This window comes from Zootermopsis nevadensis, unplaced genomic scaffold (genome assembly GCF_977971745.1).
Source record: "Zootermopsis nevadensis isolate Lab colony 2312 unplaced genomic scaffold, Znev_1.0 Znev_ptg000061l, whole genome shotgun sequence".
In the NCBI taxonomy this organism is placed as follows: domain Eukaryota; kingdom Metazoa; phylum Arthropoda; class Insecta; order Blattodea; family Termopsidae; genus Zootermopsis; species Zootermopsis nevadensis.
In genome coordinates, this window is record NW_028259192.1 from 21,173,522 (window position 1) to 21,196,226 (window position 22,705).

At 36.3% G+C, this 22,705-nt stretch overlaps 3 protein-coding genes and 1 long non-coding RNA gene across 5 annotated transcripts in view; 3 read left to right on the forward strand and 1 right to left on the reverse strand.

The window, feature by feature from the left end:
• The window catches only part of LOC110830210 (uncharacterized), a 266,347-nt gene that overhangs the window by 15,662 nt on the left and 227,980 nt on the right, over positions 1 to 22,705 (reverse strand). The gene's annotated exons all lie outside the window — the stretch shown is intronic.
• On the forward strand, positions 8,186 to 9,789 carry LOC147871254 (uncharacterized). The gene has a single exon (XM_087340736.1). It carries the CDS (start codon positions 8,442 to 8,444, stop codon positions 9,690 to 9,692), a length of 1,251 nt encoding a protein of 416 aa, XP_087196862.1. The 5' UTR covers positions 8,186 to 8,441; the 3' UTR covers positions 9,693 to 9,789.
• On the forward strand, positions 12,146 to 13,416 carry LOC147871255 (uncharacterized). The gene has a single exon (XM_087340737.1). It carries the CDS (start codon positions 12,319 to 12,321, stop codon positions 12,997 to 12,999), a length of 681 nt encoding a protein of 226 aa, XP_087196863.1. The 5' UTR covers positions 12,146 to 12,318; the 3' UTR covers positions 13,000 to 13,416.
• LOC110830213 (uncharacterized) lies at positions 17,525 to 18,666 on the forward strand. The gene has a single exon (XM_022064835.2). It carries the CDS (start codon positions 17,601 to 17,603, stop codon positions 18,231 to 18,233), a length of 633 nt encoding a protein of 210 aa, XP_021920527.2. The 5' UTR covers positions 17,525 to 17,600; the 3' UTR covers positions 18,234 to 18,666.

Sequence of the window (22,705 nt, forward strand, 5' to 3'; positions counted from 1 at the left end):
AACGAGTTCTGGAAAAATATAAAATTAATTATATCGGGGATGTGACATATTTGTGGCTTTAATCCACTGGTAAAAATTTAATACATATCTGTGGTTCTTAATAAGAGGGGATTCGAAAATGACGATAAAATAAATTTAATATTGCATTGAGGCAATGGTATACATGCCTGCCATATTTTCTGTGCTCTTAATACGTACAGATAATAAAATATTCGGGTTCTATAAAATAAATGCCCATACGCGAGTTGCTTTCATGAGGGTGTCCGACCGATATTCTGTACGCATTCTCCATTTCTATTATTCCTCGTGGCGTTATCAAACGAACGAGGTCCGACAAAGATAACACATTTTTGGGATTTTTTACGTCTGTTTCTGAACCCAGTGAAGGCTGTCACCTCCTTCAACAACTGGTAACTCTGTGCAGTTTGCATTTGTGTCTTACAGTAAACAGCAATTATCACCTTAAACAGCGTTAACCACTCTATCCTTCTAACGGTGAAGAGCTGTGTTTTCTTTGCGGTACGGACTGAATTCTGTAATTAGTACTGAGACGAGCTAACCTTTCATAAATTTAAAATCCTTTTTTTTAAAAAATTATGAATATTTGTTATTCCACAGAACGAGAGACAAAGTTTAATCAAGATGTTTGCACTTATATTTATGCTGATATTTATAGAAATAATTTCCTCTGCCCGTTATCTTCAAACTCAAAGTGTAAAAAGACGTAGAATCACGTGTTTCTATAACAGATAATGTAATTTTAACCTGCTCTCACAAAATATTAAATTATATTTAAAAAAATTATCCTCTTGAGGACCTCCTTGAACGTAACATTTTCCCAGTACTTTTACGGACAGCCATACATGGGATTCCAGCAATATCGCCCAGTTAATACCTCCATCTTATCTGCGGAATTGCATTTCATAAGCTTGAATACCGTTCTGATCAAATTCAGAAATTGTCTATATACAAAATAATGTAATAAGGTCATCCTCATAACACGCCTCTGTATTTACGCTGCAGACAGACAGACAGATTTAGCAAGCGTGATATTTACGAGGAACATACGATTCTAAATTTATCGTAAACCCTGAACGCTTGAAAGACACAATTAAATGGGAGAATAATATTAAAATGTATTTGCAGGAAATAAGATGGCATGATACGAACATCATCATACAGGATAAGAGAGTGACAAAATCTTCTGATGACGTTAATGATCTTTCTCGTTCCATAAAAGGCGGGGAATTTCTGGAATAGCTGAGCGGCTATCTGCTTCTCAAGAAGGACTTTCTTCCATGGACTTAATTACCACAAGGTAAATAAACGAGATTACTTAATTTTCTATGAGTCTTCTTAACATTCTAACCGTACAAATAAAACTGAAGGCGACATTATCAGGACAATTTCTGTCGGCGAAATCATACACCACTAGAGACTAAGAAAAGATTTGCAAAACGTTTTGTAACAGGTCTACCACAATCACAGTAACTTAGAACCACAAGGGAATCTACTACGAACAATCATTATTCCCACTCACATTACGAAAAACAGGTCTCTCGAGATATATCTTGAAACCTGAATCAATAGCGCAGAAACTAACACATTTGTGTATAAGTCTTACAGAAAAAGCCATACGTACACGCCAAAGACTGGAAATAAATGTTCCAGCGGCAAATATAACCTACGTAAAAGTAATATATGAACGTGGCAATGAATTACTTAGGAACGTTTTAAAATTCAAGCGGGTAGATGATTCAATCAGGACATTCAATTCTGATATTATTCATGATATACCAAACAATACATTTTGCCTGTTGTTTTGTATAACATCGAAACGTGGACTCTTATTCGGATCAGATACGACCCCACGGACATTAATTATTAAAAATAAGCCAATCGTTTTAAATCGTGGTAGTTTCTTTGCAGTCGGTTAATATTAAAATGGAACTTGTGGGCATTCTGTCGACAAGGAAACATTTTGACTCAAGTGCAATTAAACTACAAAACCATACAAAAAAATTTTACAAATCTTCATCAATTTCGTGTATCATCCGACATCTGGTAGCCACCTACGATATTAATTCTAAATCCATGTTTAGGACCGCAGAAGATTCATATTCCTACCGGCAGATGCCCTCAATTTCGTTCTGAATTACTTAAGGTAATTTGTAAAAGTACCACTAGGTGGCAGCAGTCGTCATGTCAATATTATCAGTTGTCTTGATCAGTCGAGGACACTTTTAACGCCACCGGATTGACATCTAATCTACTATCCTGTTTCAAAACATCAGCTACATTTAATTGAACGCGTCATGTGAGAAAAGATTGTCACGTCAGTCGTCAGAACCGGATTAATTGAGACATCAAAATTTACGAATGTTATGATGATATTGATGACGATGATGATCTAGGTTTTGACGTTAAGTAGTCTCGTCGGTACATGGAAACATTTCGGTGTTGAAGACCTTCAGCCCTGAAGGCGGAGACATTGTACTCACCGCCGTGAGTCCCTCAATGTCTCAGCGCAATATGGAAACAAAATACGTAAACAAAGACTCTCAGTGCACAAGTCCTTAGAAAAGTTTTGGTTCCGATACGAAACATATTCACTCCTTACAGATACATGTGACTCAGAATATTCCACTGTATTCAGTGGTCGTCAAAGTTTGAATCCTACCATGATTACAGACCCACTGACCTATCTACGTGAGTTACGTAATGTTACATTATAGCAATGCAGAATTTATTAGTGAGCACAGTTCCTGGAATTTAAAATAATAAATTCACCCCTGTGACGTTATAAGAAACCGCGAGACACGTAGTAAATTATAGACTGGTTTCACTGCCTTGTCGTTGAAGAACCTAAATTACGTATTACAGAATGACAACGGGGAATGTTGAGTCAACTGGTCGTATATTATTAATGATGGATGGAGTGTGGACCTGTAACACGTTTCCTGATCTGGGGATGTCATCGCCAGTAGACAGTTCATTTCAGGTCGAATCAAGCATCAGACAGGTTAACTTTCACACTAAATTGGCATTTCAGTACCAACTAACTCCCTCATTTCCAAATTCCTTCGCGTTGTGACTGCCAGGAACAGACTTCCGGAGATAAAACACGGGGATCAGACAGTGAATATCCGGCCTCAGACGATGTTCGGCTCCTAAAACCATTCTGAAAACAATGAAACTCTGAGGTACGAAACAATGATTCCCAGAACGTAGGAACAGAACGTTTTAACCTAAAAGGGAACAATTCATAATGTTAACTCTTCACCGAATAATAATGATTACTGGGAAATGGAAAGTAAGAAATGCAGATGAACGAAGACCTTAGGGGGGAATATACCACGAGTCCTTTGTGAGCAGATGGCAGTCTCTCACCTAATTAAGAAAATGCTCGCGTTTTATGAAGCCTGAAAGCTCATTACAGTGTTCACAAGAACCGATCTCAGAGACTGCAGACAACATATTTATCAAAAAATATGATAAAGCAGATATTTTCGAAATAAAATAAACTTTTAGGTCTCGTATGTTCGCGTCCAGTGAATGGAACGAGTTTAATCATACAAGAAAGAAGTCTCTCTCCTGGGATATTTCTCCGCATAATCTGATAGAAATCGATCGACGTTTCAGAGATGCTTACTGCATCCACCAGGAGGGCGATGACACGTCAGTCCAGTCAGACTTCGCGACGCCGTAACATAGTCGTCGCCGTGCGAATCTAAATTCTGGTACGTTTTGGGCACCGGAAGTCGACGTCAGTGGTTGTGAACGCGTAAGCTGGCTTCCTTGTCACTCCATTTACATGGTTTAGCCTTCATTGTGCATTCTGTAACGAGCCCTGAAGCTTACGAATTGTGATAAGCAGAGGTTAAGTGAACACAAAAGGCGAGAGCATCGGTAATATTATCATCGGGTAAATCACGAGTGTGACTAATTGGTAGCACACATCCGCTGATAAGCGCGATGTTTGGGCTGTGGATTCATTGGTCTTGTTACTTAATTACATTTTTTAATTGAATAAATAATTACATTTAACGAAACTGAGATTCCGAGAGTCACGGATACATTTCAGTGGTATAAAATATCGCAATAATTTTTTTTTGTGATGAATAGATTGGATGTGGGTGTAACTGGTCCAGTGTCGCGTCTCATGACAGGACTTCAATTAGCGGTGAAAAATCTTTACTTGCTACTGTAACGCTGTTTGTCATGCCAATCATTCAAACAGAATGAAACATCCTAGAAGACACAATATGAAATTGAGCTCTTCTACCTAGAATTATATTACTAGAAAATAAGTGAAATAATATATTGATATTAATTTCAGTAGGCCTATCGCTACCAGAGTGTATTTAGAATTTTGTCATCACAAAATCATACTCTGTTTTAAATTTTAGAGAAGGATTCCCCCCAACGGCGTGGAACAAAAATATTTCTATGTGTGGGGTGTCTGTGTTCACACTTAGTACAGAAACTACAATTTCGGTGACCTGTTAGATCACTTCCTTGAGCCCTGGAGGAAATTTTCGTAAGAGTCACAGGGGACGGGATGAAAGGACAGATGTGGTTTGTGGAAGGATTTGTGTCAGGAGACTTGGTGATTTATTACCAACTAATATCAGAGTGAATTGATCGACGAAGTTGATAGTGTAGGTGGCACAGATACGACATCTCTCTAAAATCTTTGGGAAAGGACAGTCTTAGACCAACTGGAAAATGAGGACGAAACCCTAGGCATGTTTCTGTCGTGCGCCATATTGTCTGGTTAATTTTTTACATTTAAATATTTAAAATAAAATACATTGTTTCATGGGATAGAGCCCTTTTGAAAAGCTTATGATTGCTGTAAGTAAATAAAAACAAAAGAACGTCATATTAAACCTTTAATCGACTGCTCATACCCACAACGGTTTCCCGTTCAGACGCTTGTAAGCATCCCGTAGAGGATCAAGAATATAATAGAGGAAGCAAAGTTGAAGATCAAGATGAGAGAGATAAGGAATGAGTAAAGGCTGAATTTCAGAACTTATAATGAGTTCAATAAAACGGATGCCCTGTGTGTAATGTGCCATTTGCCATCTAAATGTGAATGGTGCAGATGACAGGGAACTGCGCCAGAAATTTAAGTCGCCTGTGGCAAGATCCTTCATGATCCACACCCCACACCACTCCATCTCCAAAACCCTACGTAGAATCTACACGCAAAATGATTTAAACTTTCTACCCTCTGCGAGAAGCTATCGTCTAGTTCGGTAAAAGATGGAAGCAGGAGTTGTTGTGAGTCGTGTGGGTAGGTTATCTAAGCTACGGACATAAAGACGACATAGAAGACCCTTCTAGTACTCGGTGCTCAGGGCGCCCTGATGATGGAGGCAGCAAATACCTCTGAAACGTTGGTACGATTTTACCAGACTACACGGCGCAACATCCCACAAGACAACCATCTTCGTATTCACCGCTGTGAGAACCTCCAAGTCTACAAGTTGAATAATAGGCCTACAATCCTTAAAACGATGAATGAACGTAATTTTGATGCATAATCGCCGTGAAACGAACAAAAATTAGTTCTGTCGGCCCCACGACACGGTTACGTTGAATGTTACATAATATTTTGAAAGCATTGTACAGAAATCACGCAAGTGTTCACAGTTGTATCATCAGACGCTCTCGGGAGTGGTAACCGTGGTGATGACCCCGATCTGGTGATTTATCCGGCCCCTTCAGGGTGACCCATTGACGTAGACACGTGTATTTCCCGTCCATACAGACCAACTCTCTATAGTGAAGGGCAGACGGGAACATCCATCACGAAATTGTTTGATAAGAGGAGACTTTTAAGCGGATCTGACATGTGTTACAAATAGCACACGCGGAACATACTTCAAGGGTAATTTTAAGAACTGTAGTTTATGTAAAATTAAAGCAAAATTCATAATTGAAAAATGTGAGTAACAATATGCTACTGAAAGTTGCTACTAAATTGTATTACTCTATGTAATTCTAGGTTCATAAACTGCGTATTTAAAACCAGCACTTATGTTTTACAGATTTCGATGCAAGTTAATTGCTACATATTCACACTATTCGTGTAAACGGACATCTCACGTACTGTCAGTAATGAAATTAACAAAGCGTTTAATGAAATACTCTAAACAGTATCACAACATTTCATTTAGAAATGGAACTTACTTTTATTACTATAAAGTGAGATCAAATTAATAATATTTTTTTTAAACACCTCATGCTTAGGGTTACCAATTTATCGATCAAGATTATCGATACCAAGTGTTCAAACGTTACAAATGCCAAGTAAAGATTTTTGCAGTCCGGTTCTGTCATCTGGACACCTCACATGGCGTTCATATTTCGCTACTTTATATTCACCAAGTGTAATATGAAGAGTTCATTTCCTGGGCGAGAACAAGTTTATTGTTACAGCGAATTAACCAGATATCAGCTACAATATTGGAATATTAACAAGAAATTTACTCAAACAAACCAGTTATAAAAGCATAAATACGACAGAAGTCATACCGAATAATTTGAACGGGCGTTTATTCATTCTCCATACTTAAAGTAAGCGTTACTATTTCTCAAGCCTACTAAAAAACTACTTCAGAGTACTTTCTACACGCAGAAGTGTTTATAACATTACTCATATCATGAAAACTGTAATGGCTGCAAATGATATACTCAGAATTAAAACGAATACATAACTTATATAAATACTTGGTCTAACACCATTCAATTACATAACGATCAAGAAGACCTCCAAGGAAAGTGCTGATTATCGGAGATGGGATCTCACAAGGTCTACTTTACGGACAATTATTACGCTGTTAAGCCTAAGCGTACATATGTAGGATACTATTTATCGCATAAATTCCGAGACACCATCTAAGGTATCACTTACATATTTCATGTTTATCTTAATTCTGTATTCAACTAACACTGTTTCGTTGGTTTGGGAAGCAACCTTCAACAGGAGAGCAATTCCTGATATAATCGCCTCATTTGCAAGCGCGGACGATATGCTCTTCAGAGACATCGTCAGAACTTCCAGTAACTTTTACGGCAATAATTTCATTTCATGTTTACTCTTTATACGGATGTTGGAATGCCATTTGCCGGAGCTGCGAAACGTTAGTTTTTACACATTTAAACTTTATTATTAACATATTCGTGTTCATGCAGTTCAGCAACTTTGTCGTACTTCTGAACTACAGATACAAACGTTTGAATAAGTGCCTTTCGGTGTTCGAGTGTTCCCACGTGAATGTATAGACTCTGCAGACATTGTAGGGGTCACAGACGTTAAAAGCATTGCAGACATTAGGGCACCTATAACTATAAATTAAACTTCTCATGATGCACGGCATATCCATGAAATGACAGTAATATACAGTCATCTTCATGACATCGTCGATCTTATGAATTCTGTGTACAGATTTCCTGTTCTTCTGTATTACTGGTTATACACGATGCCTGAAATACAGCACTCTCTTCAAGTTCCCGAAGAAGGCAGAGAAGTTGTCATAACCCTGGTATGGCGTTGCTTTTGGAGATAACGATTCCATGTCAGCTGACAACAGGAGAAAGTGAAAAGACGGAAATTCTGGTCGTGAAATTACTATTCACTAATGATTTGGTAGGAAGGGTTAGAAATGAACTGAAATGTTTCTCGACTTATTAAATCTTGATTTCAACTTTCTGTCCAGTATAATAGGTTTCATTGTCATGGCTCAGTTAATTTAGGTTTAAAGTCTCCAAACCTACGACATAGTAATGTCGAATGTTACCAACGTAAACGCTCCTGGTACAATATTATCTTAGCAGTCCATACATTATTCCCTTTTAAGCTTAACGACTGTTACTAACACAGAAACGGGGAATATTTTGTAAAGTGCGGACATTTTTCGCCTACGATTACATATTTTACGTAATTCAAGTTTGCATTCAAAACTTAAAAAACGGTGAAGACTCTAACCCGCACAATCAATCGAAAATGTTATAGATAATTTGTCAATATGGATGTTATAGCGTGTTTATTTCGAATCGTGCGTTCCGGTTTCCTCGTGTGATTGTCATTATGGAACCCATAACATTTTCATACGGTTACCTACATAAAGTCGCTCAGTGATCCTGTACGGATAAGATTTCTCTTCAAATTCGAAACTGTCCCAATCGATATTATAAGCAATGTCGTACAAGTCTGAAGTATCTGCGTTTATGAAACATCCCGTATAAACCGCTTCTTAATGGATGTGCGCGTTATTGTATTGCACCTATATACATCGTGGGTTTAATATCTTAAGGTAATTAATTAATTTCTGTATTATAAAACGCAGATGCCTATCGACGTCGAAACCCACCACCACACGCGATATCTTAGGGAAACATAAGTAGACATTTCTTGAGCTGGGCGCAAGATGGAACATATTTCTCCGGTAGAAGATGTGCACATTCAGCTTAAACCACTGCTTACGATTTCAAGAATATTCGGTTTAACACATTTCTCATTAACAAGAACACGAAAAGGTGAAGGTTTGGCGATGAACTTCAATTTCTTAGACGTCGTTCTGGTTTGTATGTGGATTTCTGCTTACTTTACTTTGGCGTGTTTTAGTGTATATGAATTAATGGGCAAAACTCCTCTACCAGGAAAGATAACTATTTTATTGATTATCAATATTATATCTATACATTCTACAACTATTGTTACCTTAATAACATCAGCTTCTCTCAATAGAAGAAAACTTCCCCGTGCGTTGTCCAAGTTGATTGAAGTCGATCGAATGGTTGGACATCGCGACGTAACAAATTCGACCAGGACAAAATTGAAAACCATGATACACATATTTATTTTACTGCTATCGCAGGTGTTCATATACGCAGTGAACTACTACATAAAATGCGAGGGGACACTGGCAAGCGTGATATACGTTACGTTCCAAAATTTAGGTATCACGTTCAACATACTGATCACTATAGTATACGCGGATTTAATCCGTACTCTGAAGCTGAGGTACAAATACATAATTGACGATCTTGAAGAATATTTCAGAGTGAAAGACAATACAGTGAGCGTGAATTTTAGAGATCAACACTTCACTTCCTCGTCTCAAATAATACATTGTAAACAACATCCACTTTTTTCGATAACACGCAGAAATGTATCGAGTGACTTGAGAGAAATACGCAAGATACATACGTTGAGATTTATTTATATAGAACTGTACGATTCCATAATGCTACTTAATTCTTACTTTGGGATTCCCATATTGTTCGAGATGCTGTCAGTAATGCTCACATGTGTTACTGCTATGTACGTTGGGTCCTACTGTCTAAGTGTCGGTCATAATTTCTTCAAGACGCGAATCCTTGGTTACTATTTGATGTCTTTCGGAATTTTGTTCCTGTCAACTTTCGCGTGGTTAAATATATGTTGCCATGCTCTTATTGAAGAAGCAAACAGAGGGATAATTTCCATTCAAAGAATCACGGCTTTCTCCAATGTCAATTGTGAAACAGTACGGGAATTAGACAGATTGTCCAATCAGATGAACAACATGAAGGTTCAGTTCACTGCTTGTGGTTTCATTTCATTGGGATTGCCAATTATATGCACTGTAATCGGTGGAATTCTAACATATATTTTGATTATGGTGCAAATTGCGTAAGATATAATTTAATCCAAGTTTAAGTTCATTTTTTATACTGAAGATCCCGAGTTAAACTCAAGAACGACCAAATATTTGCCCACGCAGAATCAGCAGAGAAAGACTTATGTAAACAACAGTGTCATTACGACGATTTCATGAGTGTTTCGCAGTTTTGAAAATAAATCCACGTTTGTTTCCTGATGAAAACAGAAGGTATGAACATGCCAAGACATCTGTAACAAGTTTTAAACCTTTATTCACGTAAATGCAATTAGACATGTGATTTCAGAGACGAAGGATGGATGTTAATGGTGATACGTTTTCGGACATCGAACAGCACACGCCATGTGAAGACTACGGCAAGACTCCTACACCGCAACATTTCTCGCATTCAGTGGTTCGTGTTCCGATGTTGATTTTTTACTTCGTGGAAAGTGCTACAAACTCTGGAATGCAACGACAACTTTGAAAATTTTAAGCCGAGGCACCTTTAAATAACATATAAAGATTCAGTCCGTACCGCAAAGAAAACACCGAACTTCACCACTGCAAAGACAAACTGGTTCACGCTTTTAATGAAATGATTAATTGCTGTTCATTTCGAGAATCGCTCAAAATACATAAATTAAGATTCAAGATTTATAAACTATTGAACCACGTGGGACACAAAAGGTTATCGTGGCCTAATTTAAGGTACTATCAGAGCATTTTAAAGGAGGCACTAAGAAAAACTACGAAACATAATACCCGTCTCCGAAACGATATTCAACACGACAGAAATACTATGTACGGTTAAGTGGAATGGGCTGGGTAGGAATCGTTGAGTGAATATCTGACAGCACTGCTGCTCCATTTATCAAATGATACTGAGAAAAATCATGTAATTCCTTTGAGAAAACGGCCGATGTTAGGGCCGGAATTGAACCTGGAATTTCCCAAATCGAAGACGAACGTGTGAGAGATGACGTGGGTGCCTAGCGTGCGAAGGTTTTAATTAATTCCGTTATATATATATGTCATTGTATTATTATGGATGTTCATTACCTTTATTTTATCATTTAGAGACCTCCCTGACAGCAGCACAACTATACATCTACTTTGTGAAATGATAAACACGATCAAATAATTATTAATTCAATAAAGTATAGTCGAATACGAGACTTAACAATTAAGTTCCTGGGGCTCCACCTTCAACACTCACTCTAATTACTTATACTCTTAATGCGTGCTGTCACCTTCGAAGCAGTTTCCTTGGGGACCAATACACTTACCGAGTCGGTGTTTTCACTGCTCAAAACATTTCTATTATACGCCCACTTATTAATATAATGGCTTCTATTGAGGACGTAGAAACTTATAATAATATTTTATACTACCGGTAGAACTGTTTCGACGATGCCTAACAGTGTTGTGTACGCACACTCCTTGAAGGTAGTTAACCAACATTCGTTTTTGGTACGAGTGAAACTGTAACCGGTGTTTATTACTGACTTACAGAATTCCTTCGTGATTCGTGTGTACAGAAACTCTGCCTAATGATTAGCGCTGTGAAGAAAATGTTTGCGAAAGAAATTCTTGGCACAGTTAACAGATAATCTTCTCACCGTTGCGTAGTTTAAAGTATTTGGTGCACAGCGACGCTTTAGAAACTTCAGAACGGTGCTGATGAACGACCGAGAAAAATATAAGAATTAGAGAGTATGTGAATTTATATACATTTACATTATCCGCTGGTTTGAGTGAAAAAATATTAAACTCAGTGAAAGTATATTGACTAGAGTAGGAATAGAGCTTCAGGTCTAAGACGACGGAGTAAGTGACGGTTCTGATATTACGTCATCATCTACGTATGTGAAATCTTGAAGATACAGAAGAATTATTTATTCTGGTAGACTTCGTCATGTTCTGTAAATTCTATCACAGATTCTATACAATTACATTCTGCATCTACATGAGATATAAAGAAGAAACTACATTTGTATGCTGCTAAATAAAAATGTCATGTTAGTAATTTCTTACAAGTTTATGTGCTTAAGAATCTATAAAATTTATATGCTGTATAAAATGGCAAATTCTTTAACGAACTACGAAACAGATGCCTCTTTCAAGCCACAAATTCTTTTATCAACGATATTCGGTTTTATGCCATTCTCTTTCTTGAAAATTGAAATCGGAAGAAAAGAAAAACTTTCTTTCCAAATTTCAGATATTATTCTGTTATCAATATGGCATATTTTACTTATTACTCTACTGTGCTGCAATCTATATATCGTCACATACAGCATTTTAAATTTTACGCCGAAAATTAGAATTATATTTATAATTTACGCCTTATTATTCCCGCTAACCAAAATGATAATAATTGTTGCATTAAACTTAGTTAATTATAGTAATATCCCCAAGTTGATTAAAAAGTTGTCAATAATTGATAAATTTATTGTAAGACGGAAAAGAATTATTATGTATGAAAAGATACGTTTGAAGACTATAACCTTTGTATTTATCACACAAATAATTTTGTATTCTAATTTGTTCTATGGGTATGCCGATGGTACAGCCCTGCAAATTTTAAGAACTTTATTTGGAAAACTTATGTCATACATTCGATGTTGCGTTCTTTGTGGAGTACGTAAATCTAGTTCGCATGTTGAAATACAGATATGAGTACTTTAACGACATACTTGCAACATATCTTAAAACAGAAAACGTGGCAGGCCTGACGAAAAACATATTGCAGAACACGACCTTCAATCTCGACGACGACTATATCCAAGTGAAAACTTTATCGAGTAGAAAACACACACTCATCACAAGGTCCTTAGATGAACGCGACAGAATACGTGAATTGAGATTAGTGTATATAGAACTCTACGATGCTGTTATGTTAATAAATTCACGTTCCGGCATCGCGCTCCTATCTGTGACGGTCTCCATGGTCACCATGTGTGTCAGCGCCTTGTACTATGGATTTTACATTTTAAATATTAGTACTGACAGTAATGGTAGCAACTTGCAAATATATGTAACTTATTGTTTTCTAATATCCTGGAGTATACTGTATTTGTCATTATTTACCTGGATGATCGCTCGCTGTCACGAAACGAGCCGAGAGTCTGAGAAAGGCTTTTATCACATTCAAAGATTAATGGCTCATCGTAACATGAAGCACGACACAGCATCAGAACTACAAAGGCTGTCAAATCAATTGAAAAACATGAAAATTAAGTTCACTGCCTGCGATTTCTTTGTATTAAAATTTCCATTTCTGTGTACTGTTCTAGGCGAAGTCTTTACGTATATTATAATTATATTACAGTTAAGTTAGATCATCAGGTTCTCACGGTGACGAATACGAAAATGTATCTCTTCTACATTGTAGCGCCGTCTAATCTAGACTACACGGCGCTACAGTTCAGCTACGTTATTTGGTTAATGGACATGACAAAGATATTATTTTATGGTGAATTAATGTAACAGATAATATTAATAGACTATAGAACAGTAAGTTTGCAGAATTTTAACGTGTTATTCTAATCAGTTCTGCATTAAGTAGTGTTTATAGCATCTCAAGCATCATTAAATGAATGGTACTAATTGAAACTTCGCTGATATGTAATTCTAAATGAAATGAAATTGTAAATATTTGCATAAGATAATACTATTACATTTGCATTTGATGATATATGGATTTTACTCAAATACTGTATGTTTTAAATAACTCAATAAATTATTAGTAAAACTACTTACTGTATTACATTTATTAATAAACAGTGACCATGAAAATAGTCTTAAATATTTCTCTACACTATATATATTATCCTGTGGCCAGGTCCACCGAGTAATTTAACACCCTGTACATTTCACATCCAAATACACTAATCGAATTTCGGTGATACTTTAACAGCTGTTCTACACTCAAAACAGTCGGACGAAATATGTAAAGTTTCACGTCATACTAATATCATCCCTGATTTTTATGCGGGTTAAACCGGGATCTTATTAATTTCGTTTAAACAATTTCAGCTTAAAAATGGTTCATTACATACTACAACTCACTGAAAATCAGCAGTTTTATTATTAATGCTTTTCGATATTTTGAGATAAAATAATCGCCCTGATAATGAAGGCAGCGCGCAACTCTGAAACGTCTAAGTCTACCAGATTACACGGCGCAACTACCCAGAAGACAGTCATCTTCAAAATAAAGTAATTATCAGTTTACGAAGTGTGATCCGCTTTGAAATTATGGATTTGTATCAGCAATAACCAAACGTACAGTCCAGTGTGGTAAAAATATAGCATAGGAGCGTACTTCAACTGATGACGATAAAAGTGGAACATCTAAATACGCAGAAAATCTTGGTATGAAAATCTCGAGGGAATCTTACGTAAAATAAAACATACAATAAACCCGAATCCTAAAGAAACTGGATGTGGATATTTATTCATTTAATTATTCATACCTCATTAAACGACGCCTTCACTATCTAGACCGCGTGTTTAAATATTATCGCGTCCCGTCACCGCATTCAAAATAATTCATAATACCACAGAATTTTCAAATTTCGTTTTATGTAAAAAGTATAGGCAAAAATTATGTTCGGATTTGAGATTATTATGTCCAGCCATTAGCGTAGGCCCTAGTGATTATTAACAAGTTTAATTATGTGTTTACCTACGTACGTCAAATATTTATGTAGCTATACGACACTATTCCGTCTAAAGTAATTTGTTATATTTTTGCAGTAAGTAGTTAATACAATAAACATCTAGAGACAAGCCTCTCGATTACAAAACAACAAGCGAGCTATTTCCCTTAGAACTAACTACCATCTCGTATTGTGAGTGTTACACAAACATACGATTTCAGATTTGCACGACGGTGAGTCTGAAGATGTCTGTTCTGCGTTGTTCAGCCATGTAGCCCGATACAATTTTACCGACGTTTCAGAGGTTAAAATGGGAGTTTAAACACCCTGCGTGTTACTTTATGTTAAATGACATGAAGAGTTCAACGTTCCATTCGCGTCACATATCGACTCATCTAACGTAATTAATTTCTATTCTCGGACGCTGTAAAATTCTTTACACACACGCGTAAAGAACAGCACTCCAGTTCGATTGCTGCTATACGAAGACACGAATCGTGAGGAAACACGCACATGGAGAACACAGAAGATGCGACTGATATGTACAGTTCTATTAAACCACTACTATGCGTATCAAAGTTATTTGGACTCACATCTTTTTCGTTTCCGAAACAAAATAACTACAAATATAAAGTAATGCAAATCTGTTTGCTGTTTATGTGGGTGACTGTATTACTCTCAACGACGTGCTGCAACGTGTACACATTCTTATATTCAGTTTCGGATGTTCCCGAGAAGATAAAGGTTACGTTCATCTTTAATAATTTATCAATGACATTAACAAATATAATTACTTTAATAACGAATAACTGTTGCAATAAAAGTCATACTATCAACATATTCAAAAAGATTAAAAATTTTGATAAAATATTAGACAGACGAAGCAGAAATAAGATATATAAAACAACAAAATTAAGTGTTTTAAGACGTATTATCGTTGTCTTTGTTTTGATATTGCTATCGTATTCTGGTAGCTACTACATTTATTACGATGGTAAACTTGTATCAATTCTTCAAGCTTTAGTGGACAACATAAGTTACACTTTGAACATCGTTGTGGTTTTACAATACATCACCTTAGTTCGCATGTTACTGCACAGATACAAGTTTATGATCGAGAAGATTACGAAATATTCCGAAACAGAAGATTCTGCAAGAATAATTTATGGCAAAACTCACAGTCGTAATTCTAGTGTTAATATATTTTGCGGCAATAACTTCATGGCATCGACCGACGTACGACCATACGTAAACATTGAAAACTATGGCATACATATATTGAGGCTGTCATACATTCGACTGTATGAAACTGTGGCTCTGATCAATTCATATTTCGGAATCCAGATTTTATTACAAATAATTTCATTGGTGATTGTGTGCGTCACTGCGTTTTACTACGGACTTTATATTTTTTGTAGTATTAATACTGACATTGCTGATTTCACCTTGTACTTCAAGCCTTGCCTACTAATATTCTGGACGTTTCTATATGCGACGTTGTTTGCTTGGTTGATCGTGTGCTGTCATCAGACTGAGCTGGAGGGGCACAGGGGAATCATCTGCATTCAAATAATTACATCACATCCTAATATAAAACACGGAAAGTTAATGAATTTGAATAATTTATCAAATCAATTAAAAGATATGAAAGTTGAGTTCACGGCTTGTGGCATTTTTGCCCTCAACTTCTCGTTACTGTGTACAGTGATTGGTGGAATTCTTACGTACATTCTAATTATGGTACAGTTACAGTAGTTGAGACGTTCAAGTCTGAATTCAGTCAAGATTTATTAAATTATCTCAGGCATTACTATGTGCGTAATGACGGCGAACTTAAGCGCCTCTGAAACGTCGACATACTTCTAATAGACTACACGGTCCAACATTTCTTCAGGTATGCCACGGTACAAAAGCCAGGAGGTCTCCGCTGACCCTGCGATATCTCAAAATCTCACGAGATCTCGAAATCGAGCATATTGAAAATATTCTCAGCGGAATATTCATGGTCCTTATCGTACATCGCGGCGCCATGTCCTCGACCATCGTACTAATAACTTGCATTCTAGTACGAGTCTTTGTTTGTTCAAGGGAGAACAGACTGTCCCCCACACAGAATATTATTGTCTAGTGAGAGAAATTGAGTTTACGTCTTTTAACGTGCAGTGCATAAGGGACGAGATTTTCCTCAGTACTGCAGAGAAAGCAAATTATTCAAAAGGAGCCTTCTTATTCGTACCTAATTATTACACATCGATTCATGTATTTATTTGGCACAAAACACAGACAAGTTGATGGCAGACACTCACCAACATCGCGGGGGGTCGAAACCAGCCCAAGGCTCTGTCAAAGCCCGGTTCTTACGAGGTGCTCGGTACAGGCAATATGGCAGATTCACTTCCAAGCAGTTCCACCGAATAATTAAAACATAGATGGCGTGTTAACTGAAAGTGAACTCGACAGCACGTTCCGTGAGAGTGGAAATGAAAGTGTACCCCAACGAAATTCCTTATCGAACATAATCGTTTACTTTTTTATGTATGCGACGTATTGTGGATGAGTACTAAAACATTTTATCAGTAAGGTATGTGAGTAATCGATACATGAAGCTCACGAATGAGTTTCATTTCAATCGGACAGGCCTTGTCATTTTAGGAGCTTACGTTCACAGAACACGTACGAAATGGCAAAGGACGCCTACATTTCTAGCCGAATTTACAGATATCTAAGGCCACTGTACTTTGTGTGTAAAATATGTGGACTGCTACCTTGGTACTTACAAGAAGACTGCATCAAGAGAGACAGAGTTTCTGTTCATCGTATTTTTAATATTGCGTACTGCATGTTATGGGTCATTGTGTTTATTCTGGGATTAAGTGTCAGAATACTGAATCAGTCATATCAAAATAGGAGCAAATTAGCTCTGAAGATACAGATTTTTTACAAAATGCATTTCATTTCTCAGTATATTACCAGCATCGTATGTTCCTTTCACTTAGTAATAATCAGCAACATGAAGTTTATTCGGCTACTTGAGAAACTTTCACAGGTGGATTATAAAATATTTTCTCCAGACGAAGAACAGCGTGTCAACAGGAAAACAAGTATAATCGTGATATCGGAGCTAGTAATTATATTACTGCTGATTCTATCGTATGAAACATACAATTCTAGTGTTCATCCAAACTGGGACGTGATTATCCTTATATCAGTGATTACTAACATTGCTGCGTTCATCACTAACACTCTCACTATACTTCTGTTTACATCTTTCGTCGTCATGGTGACGCGGAGACACGGCCATCTTAACAAACTTCTTCAAAATGTCTTCCGCGGCCATAACCACGTAAACAGACTGGGCTACTGTGGGCACGTTCAACGTGTTTCTAAATGCAACGCAACGGTACCACACGTCCATTCAACAGGCTTTAAAAGAATTAATTACGTATCGACAAGCCAAGACATACGTTCTATTAGGATCCTGTATAACGAACTGTATGACATGGTTAGTGTTATAAACTTTCAATATGGATTTCCGATTCTTGTGATGGCATGTTGGGTTTTGATAGAACTCGTTCTTACCGTGTATAGTTTTCTGTGTTGTTTCACTATAAATACCTTAAAAGTAGCTTTTTATTATATCATCTTCTTCTTCTTGTTTGTAAAAATGGCTACTGTATGTCAATTTGCTGAAAACGAGAGACAAACTTCTATAAATCTCGTTCATAAACTACTATTAGAGGATAATATAGATGAGATAGATTGTAAGGAACTGGGACTGTTAGCTTCTCAGTTGAGGGATATGAAGATTAAGTACACGGCTTGTGGATTCTTTACATTGAATCTGCCATATCTGTGTAGTGTGACCAGCCTGACAGTATCATACATCATAATTATGATTCAATTACAATAAGGTCGCGATTATAGTAAATATCCTTAACAGACTGTAATGCTATATGCACGGTATATTAATTTTAAAATGTAAGAATCTATAATCTAACTCATACGAAAGAGGAAATTCAAATCTTAGAAACTGAATTATAGATTGAATCACCGATTCCTTAATTATTCACACACTAAAATCAATAGTACAATAATGACGCCGTTGAATGATTTTACGTTGGATAGCTTTCATAGAATTCAAGTTTTTAAAGGAACTTAACACGCAAAATTATGCTAATCTTTTTTTGTGTATGTGAATATTTCAATAAATCATCGAAAGACTACTTACTGTCAAATCACTGTTTCACCGATTTCATGGAATATTAATCCAAGTGCAACTGTCAAATTTTGAGTTTCAGGCAACTTTCCATTAATACACGTACTTAAACGTACATAAAATGTAATCCACCTTATATGCTCTGTATATCTATGTATTTATTGTCCAAATAAAGTAAGACAGGTATGTTATTATGGATTCATCATTACGACTAAGGAGCGCAAATCTCCAGGTTTAATTACACCTCTCACTTATTTCAATTAATTTATATATATATATATATATATATATATATATATATTCAGAAATAACTCTGAACGTTAATAAACTTAAGGTCGCATTCCGTGACAGTCGAAATCAATATGGAGCCAAGGGAATTTCATTCGGATATAATCTTATATTTTATTTATACATGCGGTATATTGCTGACGTTTAATGGGGCAATATTTTCATGACGTATCGGACCGATCAATACTTACAGATAACGAAATAGTTGTATTTTAACGGGACTGGGGCTGTATTTGAAGACAAACGTCCCACAGCAGACCTCATTCACAATGACGGAGAATACTGCAGGTTCAGGGCAAATTTACGTAGCTCTAAAACCTCTGACCTTCATTTGTGCACTATTTGGACTGTTTCCTTGCAGCTTCGGGAGAAACCGTGCCGACAGAACTGAACCAACTGTTTGTGTTTTCTTAAATATCGTCTGCTCCTTGGTCTGGATATGTTTATTTGCTGTGAGATTATGTTTAAAACTCTTGCATCTGTCTTCTGATAATGTGACGAAGGTACGAATTCTAACTGAAATGAGTGTTATTTCTACGCATTTCACTAGCATTATATGTTTAGTTCATTTATCGATAGTCTGCAAGAACAAGTTTATTCGGCTACTCGAAAAAGTTTCGCAAGCAGATTATGGACTGTTCACTCTGAGCGAAGAAAAATACGTAAACAGAAGAACCAAGTTCATCATCAAAACGGAACTTGCAGTTATGTTACTACTCTTCATATCGTATGAGATATCGTATGAAATATACACTGCCCAAACACGTTCAAGAAGGGAGGTCCTTGATTACATTACCCAAGTAATTAGCCTTTCCAGTTACATATGTAACACACTGACTGTTCTTCTAATTAATAATTGTGTTCTAATTGTGACTCAGAGGCAGAGACATCTTAATAAACAACTTACAACCTTCATAAGTTGTCCTAATCGTGTAAACAAAATCGGTTACTGTGGACACATTAAGCCTATTAATAAACGCAACGCGACTACTCCATATGTATCTTTAATAAGAGTCGAAACAAGTAATCATGTATCTGGAAACCAAGAGATACATTCTATAAGAATCTTGTACAATCAGCTGTACGACGTGGCTTGTATTGTCAATTATTTATATGGATTACCACTTCTTGCGATGTCCTGTTGGATTTTGTTAGACCTCGTTCTTATCACGTACGTCGCGGTGACTTCTCTTGATGTAGATTTCATCATAACCAATTCTAAAGATATCATATTCTTTTTGATATTTCTGAAAATGATCATAATGTGCCAAATTTCTGAAAACGAAATCCAGTCGTCGATAATCCTGGTGCAGAAGGTAATGTTAGAGGACGATTTAGGATATAAAGACTGTAAAGAACTCCTAATGTTATCGGCTCAGTTGAGGGATACGAAGATTAAATACACAGCTTGCAAATTCTTTACATTGAATTTGCCATATCTGTGTAGTGTGGTCGGCGCGGTAGTGTCATATGTTATAATTATGATTCAGATAGAATGAGGCCACGTTAATAGTGTATTTTCATAAACCCAGTGTAATGTAATAAGAGTGAAATTCCAATCTAAAAAAAGTTACAGTGGAGAATTTGACGTAAATACGTCTCTGTATTTAAATTATATTTACGTAATGTAATGTTATCTTCAATGTCATTCATATTGTTACGAAAGCGGATTGTTGACGGCAGTAATGTAACACAACGATGCCGAGTAAACAGATGACGTTTCTTAGGTAACATAACAATGAACGCAAGCTGACCATTGTTGTCGGTCCATATTTACACATTGTTGATATGGATCTAACACATTTTTCTATCGTAACACTTTTTTGGGGAATGACCCTTCCATATAAACGTATTTACGACAAAAACAATGTAAATTTATCAAGTCTCCCTCTTGACAGAGGGGCTTTTGAATTAAAAATTGTGAATTACAGACTGGAGCAATAAGCATAACAATGCTTATTCTCTTGTCTGAATATTTCAGTAAATCTCTGTAGAAATATTTTTATGAAAGTAATTGTTTAATAATTAAATTCAGCAAACTATGCTTAACAAAGGATAGCAAAGCACCAGAAAATGTTTCACTTCAATTAAGCTCTTGTTACTATTCGTATTTGATTGTAAATGAAAGTATTGCACAATAAAGACTCAGCTGTATTTATGAATCTGTGCTTTTATGGTTCAAACGAACTTGGAGATTTCAGGTAAGCATGAACTCCGTATTATCACTCAGCAGTATACATATTCATGCATAATTATTTCCTTGCCCTCCTGTTTAACGCACAATTCCAGTTAGGGGCACAGACAGACGACTGTCGGCTTTAATTTCTTCATACTTGCGACATGATTTTCAATTAAAATTTTATTCGAGGAATTGCCACGTGATTATACATCCGCGGATCACAGTTCGTTCTGAGAAGACGACGGTGACTTAGCCAGTGATAAATTAGAACCCCTAAGTTTCAATTTTCTCAGCAGCCCCCCGAGGGCCCACACCTTTGACCAAACGAATCAATTTCGCAAACCCCCGCCGTATTTCCTTAAAAAAATAATTTCAAAATTATCCTCAAAATTGCGCCTAGGTCTTCCATTTTGGCTTTTCAATCAAAATGTTGCGTGCTCTCATCCTCAATTATTTGATTACTGTATTAATTTTTATCAACTATTAATTTACCAAATATCTTTTTGTTTCAAATGTACTGGCTTTGTCATTTTGAATCACTGCTGTAACCTCTTTATAATAAACTCTTTCATGAAATAGTGAGATGAAACTCTGTGCAGTCTACCACAGATCTTATATCGATGCCGCGGGAGAGAGCCCTGGCCACAGTTAAGGCGATTTCTCGCGTAATATTAAGTGAAAAACACGTGGACTTTGACTGTGTTGCTGATATTCTCATATTGTTTGATTAAATCAACTTATCTGACATTTGCATGTATCAGTTAAGTAATCCAGGTGCCCTGCTATATTTACATAATTTAAGAAGTTTATTAAAGATTCTTGTTGAAGATTAAGTAATTACAAGCGTTAAGATTTATTAATATACGCCACATAGGAAATAACATATTTCAGTTCAGTTTATTTATTTGGTAACTTCATCCCTTATCCAACATTTTTTCCGTTCGTTAGCCTAAAAGATTCCTAAAGGTAGCAGGACTTGTAAAATGTAACATATACAATCACCCGCTTTCATTACAGAAGACATTATGTGCCGTGCGACATATAATCAATCACAAATATTTTTTCTTATTACATCTGGACTTCAAAAATTTGAACATGCCACAGCGCGAATACGTTTTCAGTTGTTGAAATCGAAATTCGTGACACATCACAGCGCATATCAATTGAACAAAAGCAGGGGGTGACTTGATAACCCAGGGGGAATGAATAAAGTAAAAGATTACTTAAATGTTACCGAACGTACAAACAGATTAAACAGAATGTATTTTATTATTTATTTATTTATCTATCTCAGGATTACAAAAGAGATGTAAGAAAAATATTCAACTAAGAAATCATAACGTATGTATGAATCAATGTTAAGCGATCAAATATATATACAATCATGCACACAAACAAAATTTTTCGTCCCCTAATTTCAAATATTACCACGCACAGGTAACCGTTTTGTGATCCTTACTAGATAAGTTATTATTTAATGTGCGTGATACTTGCGTTCTCTTCTACCATTTGGGCTACATGTCTGTTTGTATTCAGTGCGAGGTGCAATTATAAAACGTGGAGATCCTAAGCCGTTGATAAAAAACTATTAATATATATCTGAATGACCTACGTAACTGAACATCACGTCATACGGACAGAGTGATGATGACACACCGACTCACGACAGGAAAATCGTAGCGTGGTCTTGTAGCCATGA